Source organism: Nycticebus coucang, chromosome 12 (genome assembly GCF_027406575.1).
Source record: "Nycticebus coucang isolate mNycCou1 chromosome 12, mNycCou1.pri, whole genome shotgun sequence".
In the NCBI taxonomy this organism is placed as follows: domain Eukaryota; kingdom Metazoa; phylum Chordata; class Mammalia; order Primates; family Lorisidae; genus Nycticebus; species Nycticebus coucang.
This window is the reverse complement of record NC_069791.1, coordinates 3,018,379-3,037,527: the sequence shown is the minus strand read 5'-3', so window position 1 is coordinate 3,037,527 and position 19,149 is coordinate 3,018,379. Positions and strand designations below refer to the sequence as shown.

Here is a 19,149-nt window from a genome sequence, read left to right as displayed (position 1 = left end):
TTTTGTGTCTTTGTTGACCATTTGTATATCTTCTTTAGAGAAATGTCTATATAAATCCATTGCCAATTTTGTAATTGGGCTCAATCTTTTTGTTGAGTTATAAGAATATTTTCACTTTCTTGGTAGTGTCTTTTTTTTTTTTATTCTTTGAAATGTTTAGTACAATTGACAAAATTTGTATGATACTAATCAAGAAAGAAAGAAAGGCAGCAGAAATAAGCAATCTTTAGAATAAAGAGAAATATAGATGCATCAATAATAATAAATATAAGATAAATATATATAAGGATCAAAGTCTTCAATTTTGGTAGAATCTAATTAATTTATTTTTCATTCGTTGCTTGTGCTTTTGATGCCATACCCAAGAAGTCAGTGTCTACTCCAGTGTTATGGAAGTTTACACTGCGTTTTCTTCTCAGAGTCTTTGTAGTTGTAGGGCTCACGTTGAGGTGTTTGATCACTTTTGCCCTAATTGCTGTATATGGCATTCTTTTATTTTTTTTAAGTGCTGTGATCTTGGCTACCATGCAAGTCTGAACAGAGCCCTGAGAACGTACCTCTCTGCAGAGTATAACCTTGAAACCTCCAGGCACGAGGGCTTAGACATTATTGAGAACGCCGTGGACAACTTGGAGCCCAGGAGTGATAAGCAGCGGTTCATGGAGATGTGCCCGGCCGCTTTCTGTCCCCCAGTGAAGTTTGAGTTCCAGTCTCACATGGGTGATGAGGTCAGTGAATATTTTTAAACTAGTGAATTGTCTCTTCACTTACATTTCTCTGTACCTGCTGTGAACCGACAGTTGTGAGAATTCCCAGTTGCGCACCTCCCGCTCCCTTGCAGGGGGTCTCAGCATGTAGTGGGATAGAATCAGCACACCACGTTGTGAAGCAAGGATCAAAAACTCAGATAACCACAGAGGCCGGATAAAGTGCAAATATACCTGAAGGGAAACACTACACTGTTCCAGAATTCTTCCTCCACCTGAACACATTCAAATTTAAATTAACAACAAAACATTTTGCTGGTCTAATAGAATTTGTCTGAAAACTGCTTGTAATCCTAATTTAAAGATTTTCATAAAGAAAACTACAGTAGAACCTCTGTAAGTTGATTGCCCCAGGAACTGTAATAAACTGGTCAACACACGGAGGCAGTCACCATAAGGAACAAGGCCTGCTGTGCTGATATGCACATGTGGTGCCTGCCAGAGCTGTGAAAATCAGGTCAAGTTCAGGAGGTGGTCAGGTGAGGAGGTGGCCAGCCATGGAGGCCCTACTGTAGTTAGGCAAGAAAATGGAAAAAAGGAAAAAAAATGCAAAATTTTTTAAGATTCAAATTGGCTCCAAACTGGTAAAATGAGCACTAGAAATTGTATATTATGGCTCATGTGAATTAGACTTTCTATCTTATTTTACTCAAAAAAGCCATTTAAACTGATTATTAGTTATAGTTGTTTATATTGTTTTCTATGGACAGGGTAAAACAAGATAAACCAACGAACAGAGCTTGCTTGGTGGCACTTGGTGTCCCAGCTGTGCAAAGCAGAACTCATAGATAAAAACTCAACTTTAGCTTATTGCAGTCTGTTTTTAAAAATAGATACAACATCCATGGCAGATTTCTGCAATGTCACATTTTTTCCTGAAACACATTCTCACATATATATATATATATATATATATATATACACACACACACACACACACATATTCCTATGTGTAATATATCTATACCTGCTGTATTTCTAATTGAATTTTATTTATGTTTGATAGAGTAAATTGCCTGCTTAGAAATGGTAAGCCTGCTCAGCACCTGTAGCTCAAGTGCTAAGGTGCCTGACACATAACACCAATCCAGCCCAGGCCTGCCAAACAACAATGACAACTATAACAAAAAAAAAAAAAACTACCTGGGCGTGGTGGTGGGCACCTGTAGTCCCAGCTACTTGGGAGGTGGAGGCAGGAGAATCGCTTAAGCCCAAGAGTTTGAGGTTGCTGTGAGCTGTGACGCCACAGCACTCTACCCAGGGGGACATAGTGAGACTCTGTCTCAACAAAAAAGAAAGAAAGAAAGGGAGGGGGGGGAGGGAAGGGAAGAAAGAAAGAAATGATAAACCATTTTTATGCCAATAGCACCTAAATTTTTTTCTTTTTTTCATTTATTTATTTTTGTGTGTGTGTGTGTTTTTTGGCCAGGGCTGGGTTTGAACCGGCCACCTCTGGCATATGGGACCAGCGCCCTACTCCCTGAGCCACAGGCACCACCCAATAGCACCTAAATTTTGACAAGCAAGATGAGTGGCTTATCTCACCTTTCCCAAACCAAGTAATTGCTATTTTCACGTGTCAGCTGACGATACATTAAAAATAGGATAATATAGTATCACAGACAAGTGACTTCAATTGGATACAAATGGTTTTATTATTAATAAAATGAGTCTGTCCCTTTTATGACCAGTTCTGCCAAGGAGCGGTAATCTCCTTGATGCTTTGGAGACTCCATAAAAGGAACCCCTACCAACCAAGAGCATTTCTATGGCGAGGATGCTAAGAAATGGTTTGTTTCTGCTGCAGTTTTTTTTGTTTGTTTGTTTGTTTTAATTGAGACAGAGTCTCACTATGTCGCCCTCTGTACAGGACTGTGACATCACAACTCACAGCAACCTCAAACTCTTTGGGCTCAAGTGATTCTCTTGCCTCAGCCTCCCAAGTAGCTGGGACTACAGGAGCCCACCACAATGTCCGGCTATTTTTTGTTTGTTTTAGCAGACCCAAGCTGAGTTTGAACCCACCAGCCCTGGTACATATGGCTGGTACCCCACCCTCTGAGCTACAGGCACTGCCATTGCTGCAGTTTTAATAGTGCTCCACCTTTGACCTTATCATAATGAGATCATGACCAAAATAGCTTCTACCATCACCTAAGAGCAGTGGCCTCTTCAAGTTCAAGGTGCATGGCAGGATGTGGCTGATGCTGGTAGGAGGAGCCATGGCAGAAAGATGCTAAGGAGGGTCCCTCACACCTTGGAGTGTTCCCTGTTAATGTGCGTCAGTAAATGCTTTCTGTGCCTGGTGCCCTGGATTCCCACAACAGCCCTGTGGTACCAGGACTCCGGGCATCCTCACTTTACGGACAAGGAAACTGAGGCTTTGAACATCCGCAGCCTCCCGGCTAGTCGGTGGCAGAACTGAGCGTGCTGACTGGCTGGTGGGCTCCTGTTCTAACCCGGACACTCTGCTGGCCTCTTGAGCCTGTCTTCTCACGCCAGCCCCTGCTCTCTCCTTGGGGGTCACCACGGATGCCAGGGTCGAGACCAGCAGTGGCGCCCATCTCGGGACCACCCGTTCCTGGGGTGTGCTTCCTGCCCTGCCGTGTCCCGAACACAACCAGACCGGGCACTGCTTGCTGTCCTGGCCACTGGCGTGACAGGTCCGTGTTTACAAGCAAAGGTTTGAGGCAGCTGCTAAAAGTAAATATGTAATTGGAATCCTGAAAGGCTGAGCGTGATCTGCACAGTGTTTCTATAGGAGAACCTTGCCTCTGAGGTTGCCCGGTGGTGCCCTGTCCCAACACAATGTCTTTTTGTGCAATTTCAGCTGTTAGGGGTGCACATGTTTTGTTTATAGACTTTGTTTTGGTAAGTGTGCCCCTCGCCCGGATGCTGTGCATTCACCCATCCCCTCTCTTCACCACACCACCCCGGCAAGATTTACAGCCCTGCATGCCCTGGAGTGTGGATCTGTCAGTTCTGACTTGGTGTTTACGTGCACTGGAGTGTTGATCCGTCAGTTCTGACTTGGTTTTTACGTGCACTGGAGTGTTGATCCATTAGTTCTGACTTGGTGTTTACGTGCACTGGAGTGTGGATCCGTCAGTTCTGACTTGGTGTTTATGTGCACTGGAGTGTTGATCCGTCAGTTCTGACTTGGTGTTTACGTGCACTGGAGTGTGGATCCGTCAGTTCTGACTTCGTGTTTACGTGCACTGGAGTGTGGATCCGTCAGTTCTGACTTGGTGTTTACGTGCACTGGAGTGTGGATCCGTCAGTTCTGACTTGTGTTTACGTGCACTGGAGTGTGGATCCGTCAGTTATGACTTGGTGTTTACGTGCACTGGAGTGTGGATCCGTCAGTTCTGACTTCTGTTTACGTGCACTGGAGTGTGGATCCGTCAGTTATGACTTGGTGTTTACGAGCACTGGAGTGTTGATCCGTCAGTTCTGACTTCTGTTTACGTGCACTGGAGTGTGGATCCACCAGTTCTGACTTGGTGTTTACGTGCACTGGAATGTTGATCCACCAGTTCTGACTTGGTGTTTACGTGCACTGGAGTGTGGATCCGTCAGTTCTGACTTGGTGTTTACGTGCACTGGAGTGTGGATCCGTCAGTTCTGACTTGGTGTTTATGTGCACTGGAGTGTGGATCCGTCAGTTCTGACTTGGTGTTTACGTGCACTGGAGTGTGGATCCGTCAGTTCTGACTTGGTGTTTATGTGCACTGGAGTGTGGATCCGTCAGTTCTGACTTGGTGTTTACGTGCACTGGAGTGTGGATCCGTCAGTTCTGACTTGGTGTTTATGTGCACTGGAGTGTTGATCCGTCAGTTCTGACTTGGTGTTTACGTGCACTGGAGTGTGGATCCACCAGTTCTGACTTGGTGTTTACGTGCACTGGAATGTTGATCCACCAGTTCTGACTTGGTGTTTACGTGCACTGGAGTGTGGATCCGTCAGTTCTGACTTGGTGTTTACGTGCACTGGAGTGTGGATCCGTCAGTTCTGACTTGGTGTTTACGTGCACTGGAGTGTGGATCCATCAGTTCTGACTTGTATTTACGAGCACTGGAGTGTGGATCCGTCAGTTCTGACTTGTATTTACGTGCACTGGAGTGTGGATCCGTCAGTTCTGACTTGTATTTACGAGCACTGGAGTGTTGATCCGTCAGTTCTGACTTGGTGTTTACGTGCACTGGAGTGTGGATCCGTCAGTTCTGACTTGGTGTTTACGTGCACTGGAGTGTGGATCCGTCAGTTCTGACTTGGTGTTTACGTGCACTGGAGTGTGGATCCGTCAGTTCTGACTTGTGTTTACGTGCACTGGAGTGTGGATCCGTCAGTTCTGACTTGGTGTTTATGTGCACTGGAGTGTTGATCCGTCAGTTCTGACTTGGTGTTTATGTGCACTGGAGTGTGGATCCGTCAGTTCCGACTTGGTGTTTACGAGCACTGGAGTGTGGATCCGTCAGTTCTGACTTGTATTTATGAGCACTGGAGTGTGGATCCGTCAGTTCTGACTTGGTGTTTACGTGCACTGGAGTGTTCATCCGTCAGTTCTGACTTGGTGTTTACGTGCACTGGAGTGTGGATCCGTCAATTCTGACTTGTATTTACGAGCACTGGAGTGTGGATCCGTCAATTCTGACTTGTATTTACGAACACTGGAGTGTGGATTCATCAGTTCTGACTTGTATTTACGTGCCCTGGAGTGTTGATCCGTCAGTTCTGACTTGTGTTTACGTGCACTGGAGTGTGGATCCGTCAGTTCTGACTTGGTGTTTATGTGCACTGGAGTGTTGATCCGTCAGTTCTGACTTGGTGTTTATGTGCACTGGAATGTGGATCCGTCAGTTCTGACTTGGTGTTTACGTGCACTGGAGTGTGGATCCGTCAGTTCTGACTTGGTGTTTATGTGCACTGGAGTGTTGATCCGTCAGTTCTGACTTGGTGTTTATGTGCACTGGAATGTGGATCCGTCAGTTCTGACTTGGTGTTTACGTGCACTGGAGTGTGGATCCGTCAGTTCTGACTTGGTGTTTATGTGCACTGGAGTGTTGATCCGTCAGTTCTGACTTGGTGTTTATGTGCACTGGAATGTGGATCCGTCAGTTCTGACTTGGTGTTTACGAGCACTGGAGTGTGGATCCGTCAGTTCTGACTTGTATTTATGAGCACTGGAGTGTGGATCCGTCAGTTCTGACTTGGTGTTTACGTGCACTGGAGTGTTCATCCGTCAGTTCTGACTTGGTGTTTACGTGCACTGGAGTGTGGATCCGTCAATTCTGACTTGTATTTACGAGCACTGGAGTGTGGATCCGTCAATTCTGACTTGTATTTACGAGCACTGGAGTGTGGATTCATCAGTTCTGACTTGTATTTACGTGCCCTGGAGTGTTGATCCGTCAGTTCTGACTTGGTGTTTACGTGCACTGGAGTGTGGATCCGTCAGTTCTGACTTGTATTTACGAGCACTGGAGTGTGGATCCGTCAGTTCTGACTTGTATTTACGAGCACTGGAGTGTGGATCCGTCAGTTCTGACTTGGTGTTTATGTGCACTGTAGTGTTGATCCGTCAGTTCTGACTTGGTGTTTACGAGCACTGGAGTGTGGATCCGTCAATTCTGACTTGTATTTTCGAGCACTGGAGTGTTGATCCGTCAGTTCTGACTTGGTGTTTACGAGCTCTGGAGTGTTGATCCGTCAGTTCTGACTTGGTGTTTACGTGCACTGGAGTGTGGATCCGTCAGTTATGACTTGGTGTTTACCTGCACTGGAGTGTTGATCCGTCAGTTATGACTTGGGTTTACGTGCACTGGAGTGTGGATCCGTCAGTTCTGACTTGGTGTTTACGTGCACTGGAGTGTTGATCCATCAGTTCTGACTTGGTGTTTACCTGCACTGGAGTGTTGATCCGTCAGTTCTGACTTGGTGTTTACGTGCACTGGAGTGTGGATCCGTCAGTTCTGACTTGGTGTTTACGTGCACTGGAGTGTTCATCCGTCAGTTCTGACTTGGTGTTACGTGCACTGGAGTGTTGACCCGTCAGTTCTGACTTGGTGTTTACGTGCACTGGAGTGTTCATCCGTCAGTTCTGACTTGGTGTTTACGTGCACTGGAGTGTTCATCCGTCAGTTCTGACTTGGTGTTTACGTGCACTGGAGTGTTGATCCGTCAGTTCTGACTTGGTGTTTACGTGCACTGGAGTGTTGATCCGTCAGTTCTGACTTGGTGTTTATGTGCACTGGAGTGTTGATCCGTCAGTTCTGACTTGGTGTTTACGTGCACTGGAGTGTTGATCCGTCAGTTCTGACTTGTGTTTACAAGCAGTGGAGTGTTGATCCATCAGTTCTAACTTGGTGTTTACCTGCACTGGAGTGTTGATCCGTCAGTTCTGACTTGTGTTTACGTGCACTGGAGCGTTGATCCATCAGTTCTGACTTGTGTTTACGTGCACTGGAGTGTGGATCCGTCAGTTCTGACTTGTGTTTACATGCCCTGGAGTGTGGATCCGTCAGTTCTGACTTGGTATTGGTGATGTGCGTTTCTTTCTTTATTCCTGTGATGTTTCACTCAGCAGAAGTTCCATCCAGTTCCCCCCACGTTTCCAAGAGGATGTTAGCTCACCATTTTTATGGCTGAGTCATGTTACAAGCACGTTTTTCTAATCATAATGTGGTTTCTGATTCCCCACCAGGTGTGCCAGGTCAGCGCCCAGCAGCCCGTCCAGGCAGAGCTGATGCTCAGGTACCAGCAGCTGCAGTCCCGCCTCACCACTCTACGCATTGAGAATGAGGAGGTGAGCACACCCTCTGCCCGGCCAGGGGTCTGAAGTCCTGAGTGAACGGGAAAGCACGTGGCCTTGGCATGTTTAATGTTCAAAGTGCAACCTCTCTATCCCACATCTTCAGCTGTGACCATTCTTACAATACTCTTTGCAGGAAATAAATGTACAGATGCCATATTCCATCCCAGATTAATACTTTCCCAGAGCTTCACTGCATGTACATATAAGCACTCTGTTTTCTCTTAAATTGTAATTCATACTGAAAATAGTTTCCATAGATGACCTAATTTAACGTATACATCCATAAACGTACCATCACGTGTAGAGGGGAATTATTAGCTGCAATTAGAGCAGTTCATGGATTTCCTCTTTATGTTTTCCTTTAGTCTCTAAATTTCGGTACTGAACATGGCATTACTGATAATAATAAGTGCAAAATCATATTTAGCAGTGGTGCTTGAGTGAGGGTAGAAAAATGTTTCCTTGCTGACATGACTATATTTAAACTGATAGTAGATAAAATGTGAATTGTCAGTGTATGTTGAGCCAGGAAGCAATTGTACAACTCAGCTGCTCGTTTTTGAAATTTAACTTAATTGGATCCATGTTTTCCTAAAATAGAAATATGAACCCAAAATATTTCTTGTATTAGTTAAGGCTGTCAGTTGCAGTTTACAGAAAATAAAATCAAACTTAAGTTTAAAAATTAGCTTACTCCAGCAGCACCTGTGGCTCAGTGGGTAGGGCGCCAGCCCCGTATACCAAGGGTGGCAGGTTCAAACCCAGCCCTGGCCAAACTGCAACAGAAAAATAGCCGGGCGTTGTGGCGGGCACCTGTGGTTAGTTTCAGCTACTCAGGAGGCTGAGGCAAGAGAATCGCCTAAGCCCAAGAGATGGAGGTTGCTGTGAGCGGTGACACCAGGGTGCTAGCTTACTGGTCAGTGTCTGCAATAGCCTCAGATATTACTGGATTTGTGTTCAAATGATGTTATCAGGAATCTCTCTCCCTGTCTCTCTCATCACTTTGAGGAGATTCTTCCGGGAAAGACCCAGAACCACATGGTCTCTTACAGTTTGCCATGTCTCCCCGTCCCAGCACCCTTATCTCTGAAATATGGCTGACTCTTCTCTGACAGGACTTAAGTCACAGGCGCTTCTGGACCTACCACAACATCCAGGAAATGGGGGCGTCTGCCTGGCCAGATGATGTGTAACTCATGGAGCCCTAGGATGGACAGAAATCATATGTTTCTAGAAACAGACAATTCCTAAAATTAAGAAATATGGGGCAGAAAGAGAAAAATAACTGGCAGTGGTAATGCGAATTATCAAAATTCACATTCATCCCCTGTTGTATCTTAATCCCAGTGGGATGCTCTCAGCAATGTGTGTTTGTTTCTGTTAAGAAAGAATGATGTATTTCTAGGCCAGGTAATTTGCTCAAAACATGCTGTGGTTTTCTGACTCCCATTATTCCTCAAGAACCCAAACCATCCCTTTCAAATGTGTAGTTAAGGTACAACCGGTGTGTTATCTGTGTAGAGTGTCACGGATGTGTCCCGAGGCAGGCACCGCTGTCCTCCCCAAGGAGGTGCAGAGCTCAGGGTTCTGGCTGAGCATCACAAAATACTCACCTACTGGAGCTTCCCAAACTACGATGCCTACAGTTTGCTTGTCTAGTGAATTCCAACTTCTCCATGCATATCTTCCTGCTGTTGTGTTTGGAAAGCATTCTCTAAACTCCAGAAAAATAGCATATTATATACAAGGTCAAAGCTGGAGGCTCACCAGCCTGTTGTATTTGGCCCCCAAAGTTTTGACCTGTTTTTAAAGTCCAGCAACTCTGGGTCTGCGTTGCCTCCTGCAGTGAAGAGCAGAGGTGGGGGCTGATTCCACTTTGCCTTGGTCATTCGCCTCCCAGGGCCCTCATGTCCCACTGTTCCTGTCTGGCCTCTGTAGGCCTGAGTCTGTGCCCCTTTAGTTGTGATGTGGGGAAGCACAGTGATCTTGTACACCAACAGAGCTGGGCAGTGCTTTGGGAGGGTTACTTTTTAAAATTAAAACTCAGCTGAAGCAGCAAATGAATTGTCCTGCCCTGATGTCCCTCATGAGCCTGACGAGTGGTCTACGATTTGTGGGACACAGAACAAAACTTACTGCAGTGCAATGGGATTCCCAAAGAAAGCAAGATTTAGATTTTTGACAATCAGTAGTTTTCCATAGGAGTAGAGGGGGAAAAAGAAGTTTCAGGATATGTCAAGGTGCCCTGGGATGACGGAACAGGTTCCCCTAGGGATGAGCCAGTGAGGAGCTGAGGTCACACAGCAAGAGCTTTGAGAGCCATGGTCAAGGTTTTGTTACTGTGGCTCAGTTCATCTCAGTATGGTAAGTATTCATCAAGCGCCTTCTACGTTTCAGGTGCATCACTAGGTACAGGGAGTACAGAGATGAGTAAGTCACAGTCAGCATCTGTCTGGCACGAGAGACCGAAAGACTATAGGAAGTCATGTCCTTGGGAACAGCATGGCCATCCTTGCTGATGTGGGGTCTGTGCAGCACTTTCAATAAATAAACAACATGCCTCCCCCTGCCACTGATAGAAGCAAGGACAGAAAATCAACAAATTAGTGTCAAGCCAATGTATACAAGTGAGGGAACACGGGCGTAATTCTCTGGCTTTGTACAAACAGACGTATACATGCTCAGAAAGCCCAGAATTCACTGGGCAGAGTGCAACTAATTAAAAATTATTATGACTGCACAGAAAAAGTCACAGTTGAGGGAGAACGTCCTCCAATTTTACAAAAGCACGGACAGGACAGCTGAGCAGAAGGTGAACCTTTGCACCAAATCCTAGGCTGCTCTGGAAAGTGGGTCCTGCTTGAAACTGCCAGAGGCCCCTTGGAAGAGAACTTCTTTTTTTTTTTTTTTTGTGGTTTTTGGCCGGGGCTGGGTTTGAACCCGCCACCTCCGACATATGGGACCGGCGCCCTACTCCTTGAGCCACAGGTGCTGCCCTGGAAGAGAACTTCTATCCTATGAGCCCGCAGACCATACACATCTGACCCATGACAAATTTTGTTTGCTCTACAGTGCTTGGTTTTTTTTTTAAGTTTATTGCTATCAGTTAAAAATTATAAATTTTCATAAAAATATCAATATTCACCATGTAAAAAATCCGATCACACTGGACTCGCGTTTCTGCCCAGCAGTAACTGGCTTCCCTCAGACTCAGAGCCTGTGTTTTCTCTTCACCAGCTCTCCACTCAGCCCGCCTGCCTCATTTTCATTTAAAATATTAAAAAATATTGGAGTTGTCATCACTCGCCTTAAAACAAAGAGAAGAGAGCAGAGAAACATTTGTGAGATGGCCTGAGAAGGGCTTAAATTTGTGTTTGACAGAGATGATAACTGTGACAGTGTCACATCACAGCTTTAAATTTATCTGTCAAACTTGCATCTGTGCAGCCTCCGTCACATGACTCCAACTTCAGTCAGTCGTGAACACGTATGTGCGTGTGTCAGCACCCACCATGTGCCGTGTGTAGGGACCTAGCTTCCCACCTGCTGCAGAATTTATTCCCAATTTTTCGTTTTCTCCTTATTACTGAACAGTATAGCTGATTCTTAAAACTTTGAAGTGAATGAAACATTAATAAACATTACTCTTAAAGGCAACGTTTTGAAAGCAGCTGCATCTACCTAATCATGCATACCTTTCTCACCTTGAACATTTTCAGAACTCTTTCCACGCTGTCTGGTCTCCTTTCTGAAAGTTTACGCTTACATTTCCGCACAGGGGTCTCTGCCTGGGCCTCTGTCCTTTCTCTCAAAGCTGGGAGTAATTCCCCACACCCTGCAGTTCCCTTTTCTTAGGGTACCTCTTCCCCCCCACCATCCAAACAAAGGGAAAAATGAATTACATTAACTAGAGCAACTGTGCCTTTTGTATTTTTTAGGACAGCGTTGGTTATAGGTAGTTTGCCCCCATTTTCAGGCCATTAGTCCCAATATGTGGTCCAGAAATTAGTTCTCATCCTCATGGCCCTTTTGCACTGTGAGTGAAGCCTTCTCACCCAAGAAACAATTATTCTCTCCTTAAATGACAGTAGATTGACCACCCTGAGGGGAACGGGAAAGAGATAAGACTGTGATTCCTCAATCACTTTGCAACGATTTTGAATGAACCGGCCATACACATTTTCCTAGCACGGCTTCAAGTCTTCACCAGCAGCTTGCTAAGGAGTATTTAACAGACTGTTGCCAAAATGTATTCTTTACACAAGATTTCTTCAGTGGGTGGTGAGCAAGATTTTAGCCAAATCCATTGAGGGAGATGAGATATACTTCAGTTATTTTTTGTTTCACATAACTTTGAACTCACTGAAGGGAGGGCCTTCACCCAAAAGAACACCAAAGGAAATGAGAGTTTCTGGAAAGGACATAAAAGTGAGACCTGGGGTAGCACAGCCCAAAGAAAATGGAGAAGCTGCGGACAGCTCTCAACAGAGAAGCCACACCTGGGGCTGTGGTTTGTGCCAAGCTTTCTTTGGCAGCCATGGATTTGGAAGGAAGCTGTCGATGCCACGGTTTGTGCTGAGAACCTTTTCTGAGGGTTCACTGCTTCCCAGGCACTGTGCTGGTCACTGCAGGTACAAAGATTAAGAAGCTCTCCCTGGACAGGCTGCTCCGTTGTAGATGGGAAACCTGCACCTGTGTACGTGTGGCAGGTGCCGTGGGAAAGGGATTTGGAATCATGCTCCTCAGATGACATGCGGGTCACTTCCACCCAGGTGGGTCATTATATCCAAGTCAAGGGTGAGCTGCGGGGAGACCGGTTTTCTGACACAGCCGAAGGCAGAGATTTTGTTTAAAGAGCTGACAATGTTTTCTTCCTTGGATTCAATTGTGCCATTGCTGAGAATGAATTCAGTTCAAAAAGCAAGAAAGCCCAGTGTTTGTAATATTCCCTTAACCCCAACAGATAAATTATTAGTGTGGAATACTCTGGAACGGTGATGGAACCTTCATCTTCCCTCCCCCCAAAAACTTGTGGGACAGCAAAAATTGGGCTGTTTTTCCAGATCTGGTGACAGCTCACCAAGCTCAGACAGTCACTAGCATCTGTCCCCATGTCAGGGCACGAGGGGTGAGGAAGGCCACCGAGGTGCCTCTCCGCCCTGCCCCTGCAGCCTGTGCGGGCTGTACATTCCTGTGTCCTTGGCTAATTAACAGTACAGGGATCCAGTGTGAGCATGTCCACGTGTGCGTATGGTCCCTTTCTGCTAATTCTCAGTCCATCCTACATGGCACAGCACTGTGGCTGAAATACACACAGGTCAGTGATGGCAAGAAGAATTTACGTGGGGAGGGGCAGAAGGGGACAGGGCCACCTTCACGGTACAAGAATGAGCCTTAAAGGATGGACTGGCCTCTGTCACATGCACCAGGCAAGGCACAGCGGCATAAAGTGGCATCGAGGTGGACTGGCCAGGATTACGCCCCTGCCTGCTCACGAGTCGTCCTGACCTCCAGTGACCCACTGCTCCTCTCTGAAGGGAGGGTCTTTACAGAGCTGATCAAAGAAAAGCAAGGTCACTAGGGTGGACCCCAAATCAATGTGACTGGTGTCCTTATATGAAGGGAACTGAGGGATTTCACACAGAAACAGAGGGAAAGGACATGAAGGGACCCGGAAAGGACTGTGGTGCACAAGCCAGGAGAGAAGCCTGGAACAAACAGGTCCTTTCCGCCTGGCCCACAGGAGCACCAACCCGGCAGAAGACAAGCACCTCCGTCCACAGCCCCCAGCCTCCAGGACTGTGACAAGTTCCATTGCTGTCACTTAAGCCACCTCATTCGTGGTCTGCATGAGCAAACTAACACAGGGAATGGGGCCACCAACGTGGCTTCCTTCTCCCTGCTGACGGCCACGTCCTCTTCCCACCCTCTGTTCAATGCCCAGCGCAGAGCTCGGACCAGGAAAGTCCCTCCCACAACAGTATATGTTTCAGGGGGATTGCTTTATTTATTTTTTGAGATGGTGTCTCACTCTGTCACCCTGAGTAGGGTGCCATAGCGTCACAGCTCAGAGCAACCTCAAACTCGCAGGTTCAAGTGATCCTCCTGCCTCAGCCTACCTATAGCTAGGACTGCAGGCGCCCACCATGCCTGGCTAATTTTTCTATTTTTAGTAGAATTGGGGTTCTCACTTGCTCAGGCTGGTTTCGAACTCGTGAGCTCCGGCAGTCCACCTGCCTTGCCTCCCATAGTGCTGGGATCACAGGCTGAGCCACCGTGTCTGGCCTTGGCTTTCAGGTCTGGTGTCTCCTTCTACCCAACCAGCTGCATTTTCCTGCTGCTGGCGGGGTCCACACAGGCTCAGGTCTGTTGTTTCATATTTGCCTCGTGTCATCCCCCTTGACTTATTAACGTGGCTTGCATGTGTCAGAGCCCGTGTTATTCTGCACCAGGGTACCACGTGGATGATACACAGTCCCTGCTGTGGAGTCTGGTGGCTTCAGTCACTCCCTGCATTCGTCCCACAATCTCAGATTCAACTGTGACTCCACAGCCTCTGAGAAGGAAGCTGAAAAGAAGAATGGGGACAGGGCCGCGGATTGGGACAGGGCTGCTGACTGGGATGCTCTGGAAGAACTGGGACAGGGCCGCAGATTGGGCCACTCTGGAACAACTGGGACAGGTCTGCTGATTGGGACAGGGCCGCTGATTGGGACACTCGTGTCTGTCCGTGGCTTCAGTGAAACTGCCGTGCAGCCACCTGTCTCACAAACTCATAAACGCACTTCACTTACTAAGCCCCTACAAAGTTACAGATTACACTCATCTTTGGGCATTTGTGAGGAATCGGTTTCAGGACCACTCCCCAACCCAGGACCCCCAAATCTGACAAGCTCAAGTCCCTGATGTAAGTGATGTAGTGTTTGCATATAACCCAGTGACATTGTCCCGTGTACTTTTTAATCAGTCTTTTTCTTAAATATTTTTGATCTTCAGTTGGTTGAATTTATGAGTGGTTCAATCCAGGCATATGGAACCCACGGAGACAGAGGACTGATTATATGTTCAGACAAACCACACATATAGATATTTATTTTGGTCCATGGATGGTTTTCGTTTGGTCTTTTCTTTCTGTTCATTTTTTTTTTTTTTTTTTTTTTGGAGAGGCGGTTTGAGAGATTTTTTCATTCATTGTTTTAATTTACATTGTGTTTTAATTAGGAGCGTGTCAAAGCACCTGTCACACCTTACATGGTTTTATTCTGATGCTCCACCTCACCACCATTATATACTTCTGAACATTATATACTTGTCAGCCTTCTGTATCTTCTGAAGCTCTGCTATGCCTTGCATAGTGCCTTCCAGTAATTTTTTTTTCTGTTAAGCCATTTCTTGAAAGATGAACCCACCACTTCTATTGCTTAAATGATTTCCAAGTGTGCCCCAACACTTCCATTCCCATTTCAACTTCCTTAGATCGAACTCTCACCATCGCTGTCTCTTTCCCTTCTGTTCATCAGCTCAGGGATCTTTGAAAAATGTAAATCCGAACTGTCACTGCCATTCCTTGTAAATGTCAATGGCTCCCTCCTGATTCTCAAGAAAGTGTGGTATATAAGGACCTTTATAACAAGGTGTCTCCGCTGCCCTCCTGTTTGTCATATAAGCCTGCTTGTTGCAGCCCCAAGAGGCCGGGGTCTCTTCTCTCTGCCCTACCCAGGGAGCACCTGCTCACCTTCCCTGTGTACCTTTCCCTTCCCAGGGAGCACCTGCTCATCTTCCCTATGTACCTTCCCCTACCCAGGGAGCACCTGCTCACCTTCCCTAGGTACCTTCCCTTTCCCAGGGAGCACCTGCTCATCTTCCCTATGTACCTTCCCCTACCCAGGGAGCACCTTCTCACCTTCCCTAGGTACCTTCCCCTTCCCAGGGAGCACCTGCTCACCTTCCCTGTGTACCTTCCCCTTCCCAGGGAGCACCTGCTCACCTTCCCTAGGTACCTTCCCCTACCCAGGGAGCACCTGCTCACCTTCCCTAGGTACCTTCCCCTACCCAGGGAGCACCTGCTCACCTTCCCTGTGTACCTTCCCCTTCCCAGGGAGCACCTGCTCACCTTCCCTAGGTACCTTCCCCTACCCAGGGAGCACCTGCTCACCTTCCCTAGGTACCTTCCCCTTCCCAGGGAGCACCTGCTCACCTTCCCTAGGTACGTTCCCCTTCCCAGGGAGCACCTGCTCACCTTCTCCACGGGACCTTCCCCACCCTCCTCAGACAACAACACAATATGCTTTTCACCTGTATTTTGTTATACATTTGTGAGTGTCAAAAGTTTAACTGCATAAGGAAATAGTAGTGTTTAGTTAGTAGTATTTCAATTACAACGTGTAGGAACAACTAAAAGGCTTTAATTTTTTTAAAGTCGTCGAATACTTGCCTTCCATAGTCAATTAGTTTCGTTACCCATAAATATTTTAAATCACATGTTATATAAAGTTTAGAAATATTTTTCCTCACACACACAATTTTACATGTCCTAACGCTGTGTTTGTCGTTACCAAAGCCACAATGAGTCATCAGTACAGTTTGTCCAGAGTGCACCATCTTCACATCTGTTTGACATACAACACTATTAAAATTTGTCATAAGACTGTCACTAGAAGTTTTTTCATAAGCCTCAAAAACCTGTTTGACAAACACTGGATGGCAATGACTCTTTTAACTCTGCCAGGGCCTCCTTAAACTAATTAATTACAGTATTTTTAACTTGTTTTTTAATGTGCATTTATTTCATCATTCACTAACATTGAACTAGGCAGATCTGTATTGCTAAGTCCTTAGCAAATGACTTACATCAATCTATTTATATATAAAAATAGAGAGAAATGTTTGTGTAAAATTTAATATTCATGATTTTTTTTTAGACAGAGTCTCTTCTGTTGCCCCAGGCTAGAGTGCCGTGGCCTCAGCCTAGCTCACAGCAGCCTCAAACTCCTGGGTCCAAGTGATCCTCCTGCCTCAGCCTCCCGAGTAGCTGGGACTACAGCCAGGTGCCACCACACCCAGCTAATTTTTTTTATTTTTGGTAGAGCCAGGGTATTGCTCTTGCTCAGACTGGTCTTGTGCTCCTGAGCTCAAGCATCCACTGCCTTTGGCCTTCCAGAGTGCTAGGATTATAGGAATGAAATGCATCCAGCCAATATTCATGATTTTAAATTTGACAAACATTGTCATGTAAAAAGTAGATCATACTGACTTTAACATCTAATTCCATTGGTTAAAACCTGTAATATAGGTATATTTTTCATGAGACTATTAAAAAAGGGTAATATAAATAAGCCACTAACAATCAATCTGACCACTTTTTTAGGTTGAGGTGGGGTGATCACATCACGTAATTCAGGTCTAAAGAAAGGAATTCATCCTAAAATGGTCAATATCAACATCCAAATAAAGCAATTTTTCCACTTCTACTTAAAGCCAATGACTCTTTTAGTATACCCAGGTCACTTAGGAAAACACCTGTCTAAGTAGCACTTGTGTAAGCAGACCCTTCCATACGAAAACGAAACAAAACCAGTAGTTGTTATTTACCTTGTACCCAGTAAAAGCCAAGAGATTAAAGGTAAGAACATTTTCTAAACCCATGCCCATGTGAACATTGTGACATTGCTGAGAAAACCCAGGGCAGGTAGAGAAACCCAAGCAGGAATGTTGGGGTGACAGAGAAATCAGGGCCTGGTACACAAGAACACCAGTAGGAAATGCGATTCTCGTTGCAGGGAAACAAAATAGCTTCTCTAACAGGACTGCAAAGAGTAAATGAAAACAGAGCCCTCTTTACCTGATGGCTCATTTTCTTTTGTGTTCCTGCCATCATGTGGAATGTTATGAGCAAGATTTGTAACAGACCCCCAAGAAGGTATGACGGTGGATTACACAATGTTTGTCAAAAAGAAAAAAAAATCTAAAATAGTAGTTAAAATAGAAATGAGAATGATATTTCAAAAACAGTTAAATCTTTTACGTGCTTTATAACCATTCATTAAAACGTGACGTTTTCTAAAATTACAATGTTTTATATATGCTAAGTTGAATGGCGATATCAGGTAAAATCTCCTGCAACTGTTTTGTCAGAACTCTGATAGCAAATTTGATAGCAAATTTACTGTCCATTGCACTTGTGATGTTGTACATATGATCTGATGAAGCATGCCACCCATAAACATGCATCCATTTTTATTCCGGGAAGACAAAATATATCTGGGATCATATTCATACTTTTCTGAAGGTTACCACTAATTAAGATTTCTGATGCTGGAGTCTGGAGCTTCCGAAACCTCTGTTCCATCACCGGGAGTGAATTTCATACCAAACCCATATTGGAGGGACACAGTTCTCAGCACGTCTGACACAGAAGAAGGAATCTATGATGTTCTATTGACCACAGAATTTAGATTTTGTGTTAGTGCGAAACTAGCACTCTGCTTACAAGAACAGAAGCCATGTCTTTCTTGGGTGGCAGTAAGATAAGATGATGGATCCCTGTTTAATTACATGATATTTAATATTCTTTTTACCCACAGTATCTGCACTTTGCATTGTGTATACCCCAAGAATAACGATTAAGTCTATTAAGTTTCTTCGCCTCCTTTAAAAAAAATTTTATCCCATGACTTTTTAAACGGGGGTATCCAACCTACAGGCCCACAGCTGCATGCTGGTTTTGTGAGGACTTGTTTTGCTTACCTGTGGTGTCAGATACACACAAAGTATGCACAGACCTTCTTTTTGCTCAGCAGGCCTCATTCGTGTTCGTCTTTGTGGCTCAAGACAGCTTTTATTCTTCCAATGTGTGGAAGAATAAAAAAATAATGCAAAAAAAAAAAGGTTGGGCACCCCTGTTTGAAAGCATCCAAAATGGTACTGATTGCTGTTGCTTCTTTCCCAAAAAATACTTTTTTTGTTAAAAAAAAAAAACTTTCCAGGGCAGCACCTATAGCTCAAAGGAGTAGAGCTCCAGCTCCATATGCCAGAGGTGGCAGGTTCAAGCCCAGCCCCGGGCCAAAAACTGCAAAAAAAAAAAACTTTCCACATCCAACATGGACTGGGTCATTCCAATGAGTCTTCCTTGCACCTTTCATTGCCTGAGACAAGGTCATGGCCAGGGCTAAATGAACTGCATGGGAATTCTAAAACTGAGAAGTACAGTAACCAAAATTAAGAAATCAGTGAGTGGTTTTCACATCAGATAGACATAGCTGAAGAGGGAATCATCAAAGTGGAAGACAAATCAGAAGAAAAAGCAGCATGGAAAAACAAAAGAAGGTGCAGAAGAGAAGGATAGCGATTAAAGACCACGGTGAGGTCTACTGCACTAATTGAACTCCCAGCAGGAAAAATTACAGAGCATAGCACCAATGTGTGAAAACGTACAAAGGCTGAAAACTTACCAAAGCTTATAAAAAACATCACACAGATTCAAGAAGTCAAAAAAAAAAAAATCCAGACTGAATGTATTTTTAAAATCCTTACCTAGACACTGTACAGTGAAACCACACAAGTCCGAAG

General features: G+C 45.2%; 1 protein-coding gene across 3 annotated transcripts in view; it reads left to right on the top strand.

The window, feature by feature from the left end:
* Positions 1 to 19,149, top strand: part of SRGAP1 (SLIT-ROBO Rho GTPase activating protein 1) — a 318,865-nt gene that overhangs the window by 213,344 nt on the left and 86,372 nt on the right. For all 3 annotated transcript variants that reach the window (XM_053555895.1, XM_053555894.1, XM_053555897.1), the window contains exons 7-8: positions 507 to 728; positions 7,471 to 7,572. In XM_053555895.1, the coding sequence (XP_053411870.1) occupies positions 507 to 728; positions 7,471 to 7,572 (324 nt within the window). The remainder of the gene's footprint in view (positions 1 to 506; positions 729 to 7,470; positions 7,573 to 19,149) is intronic.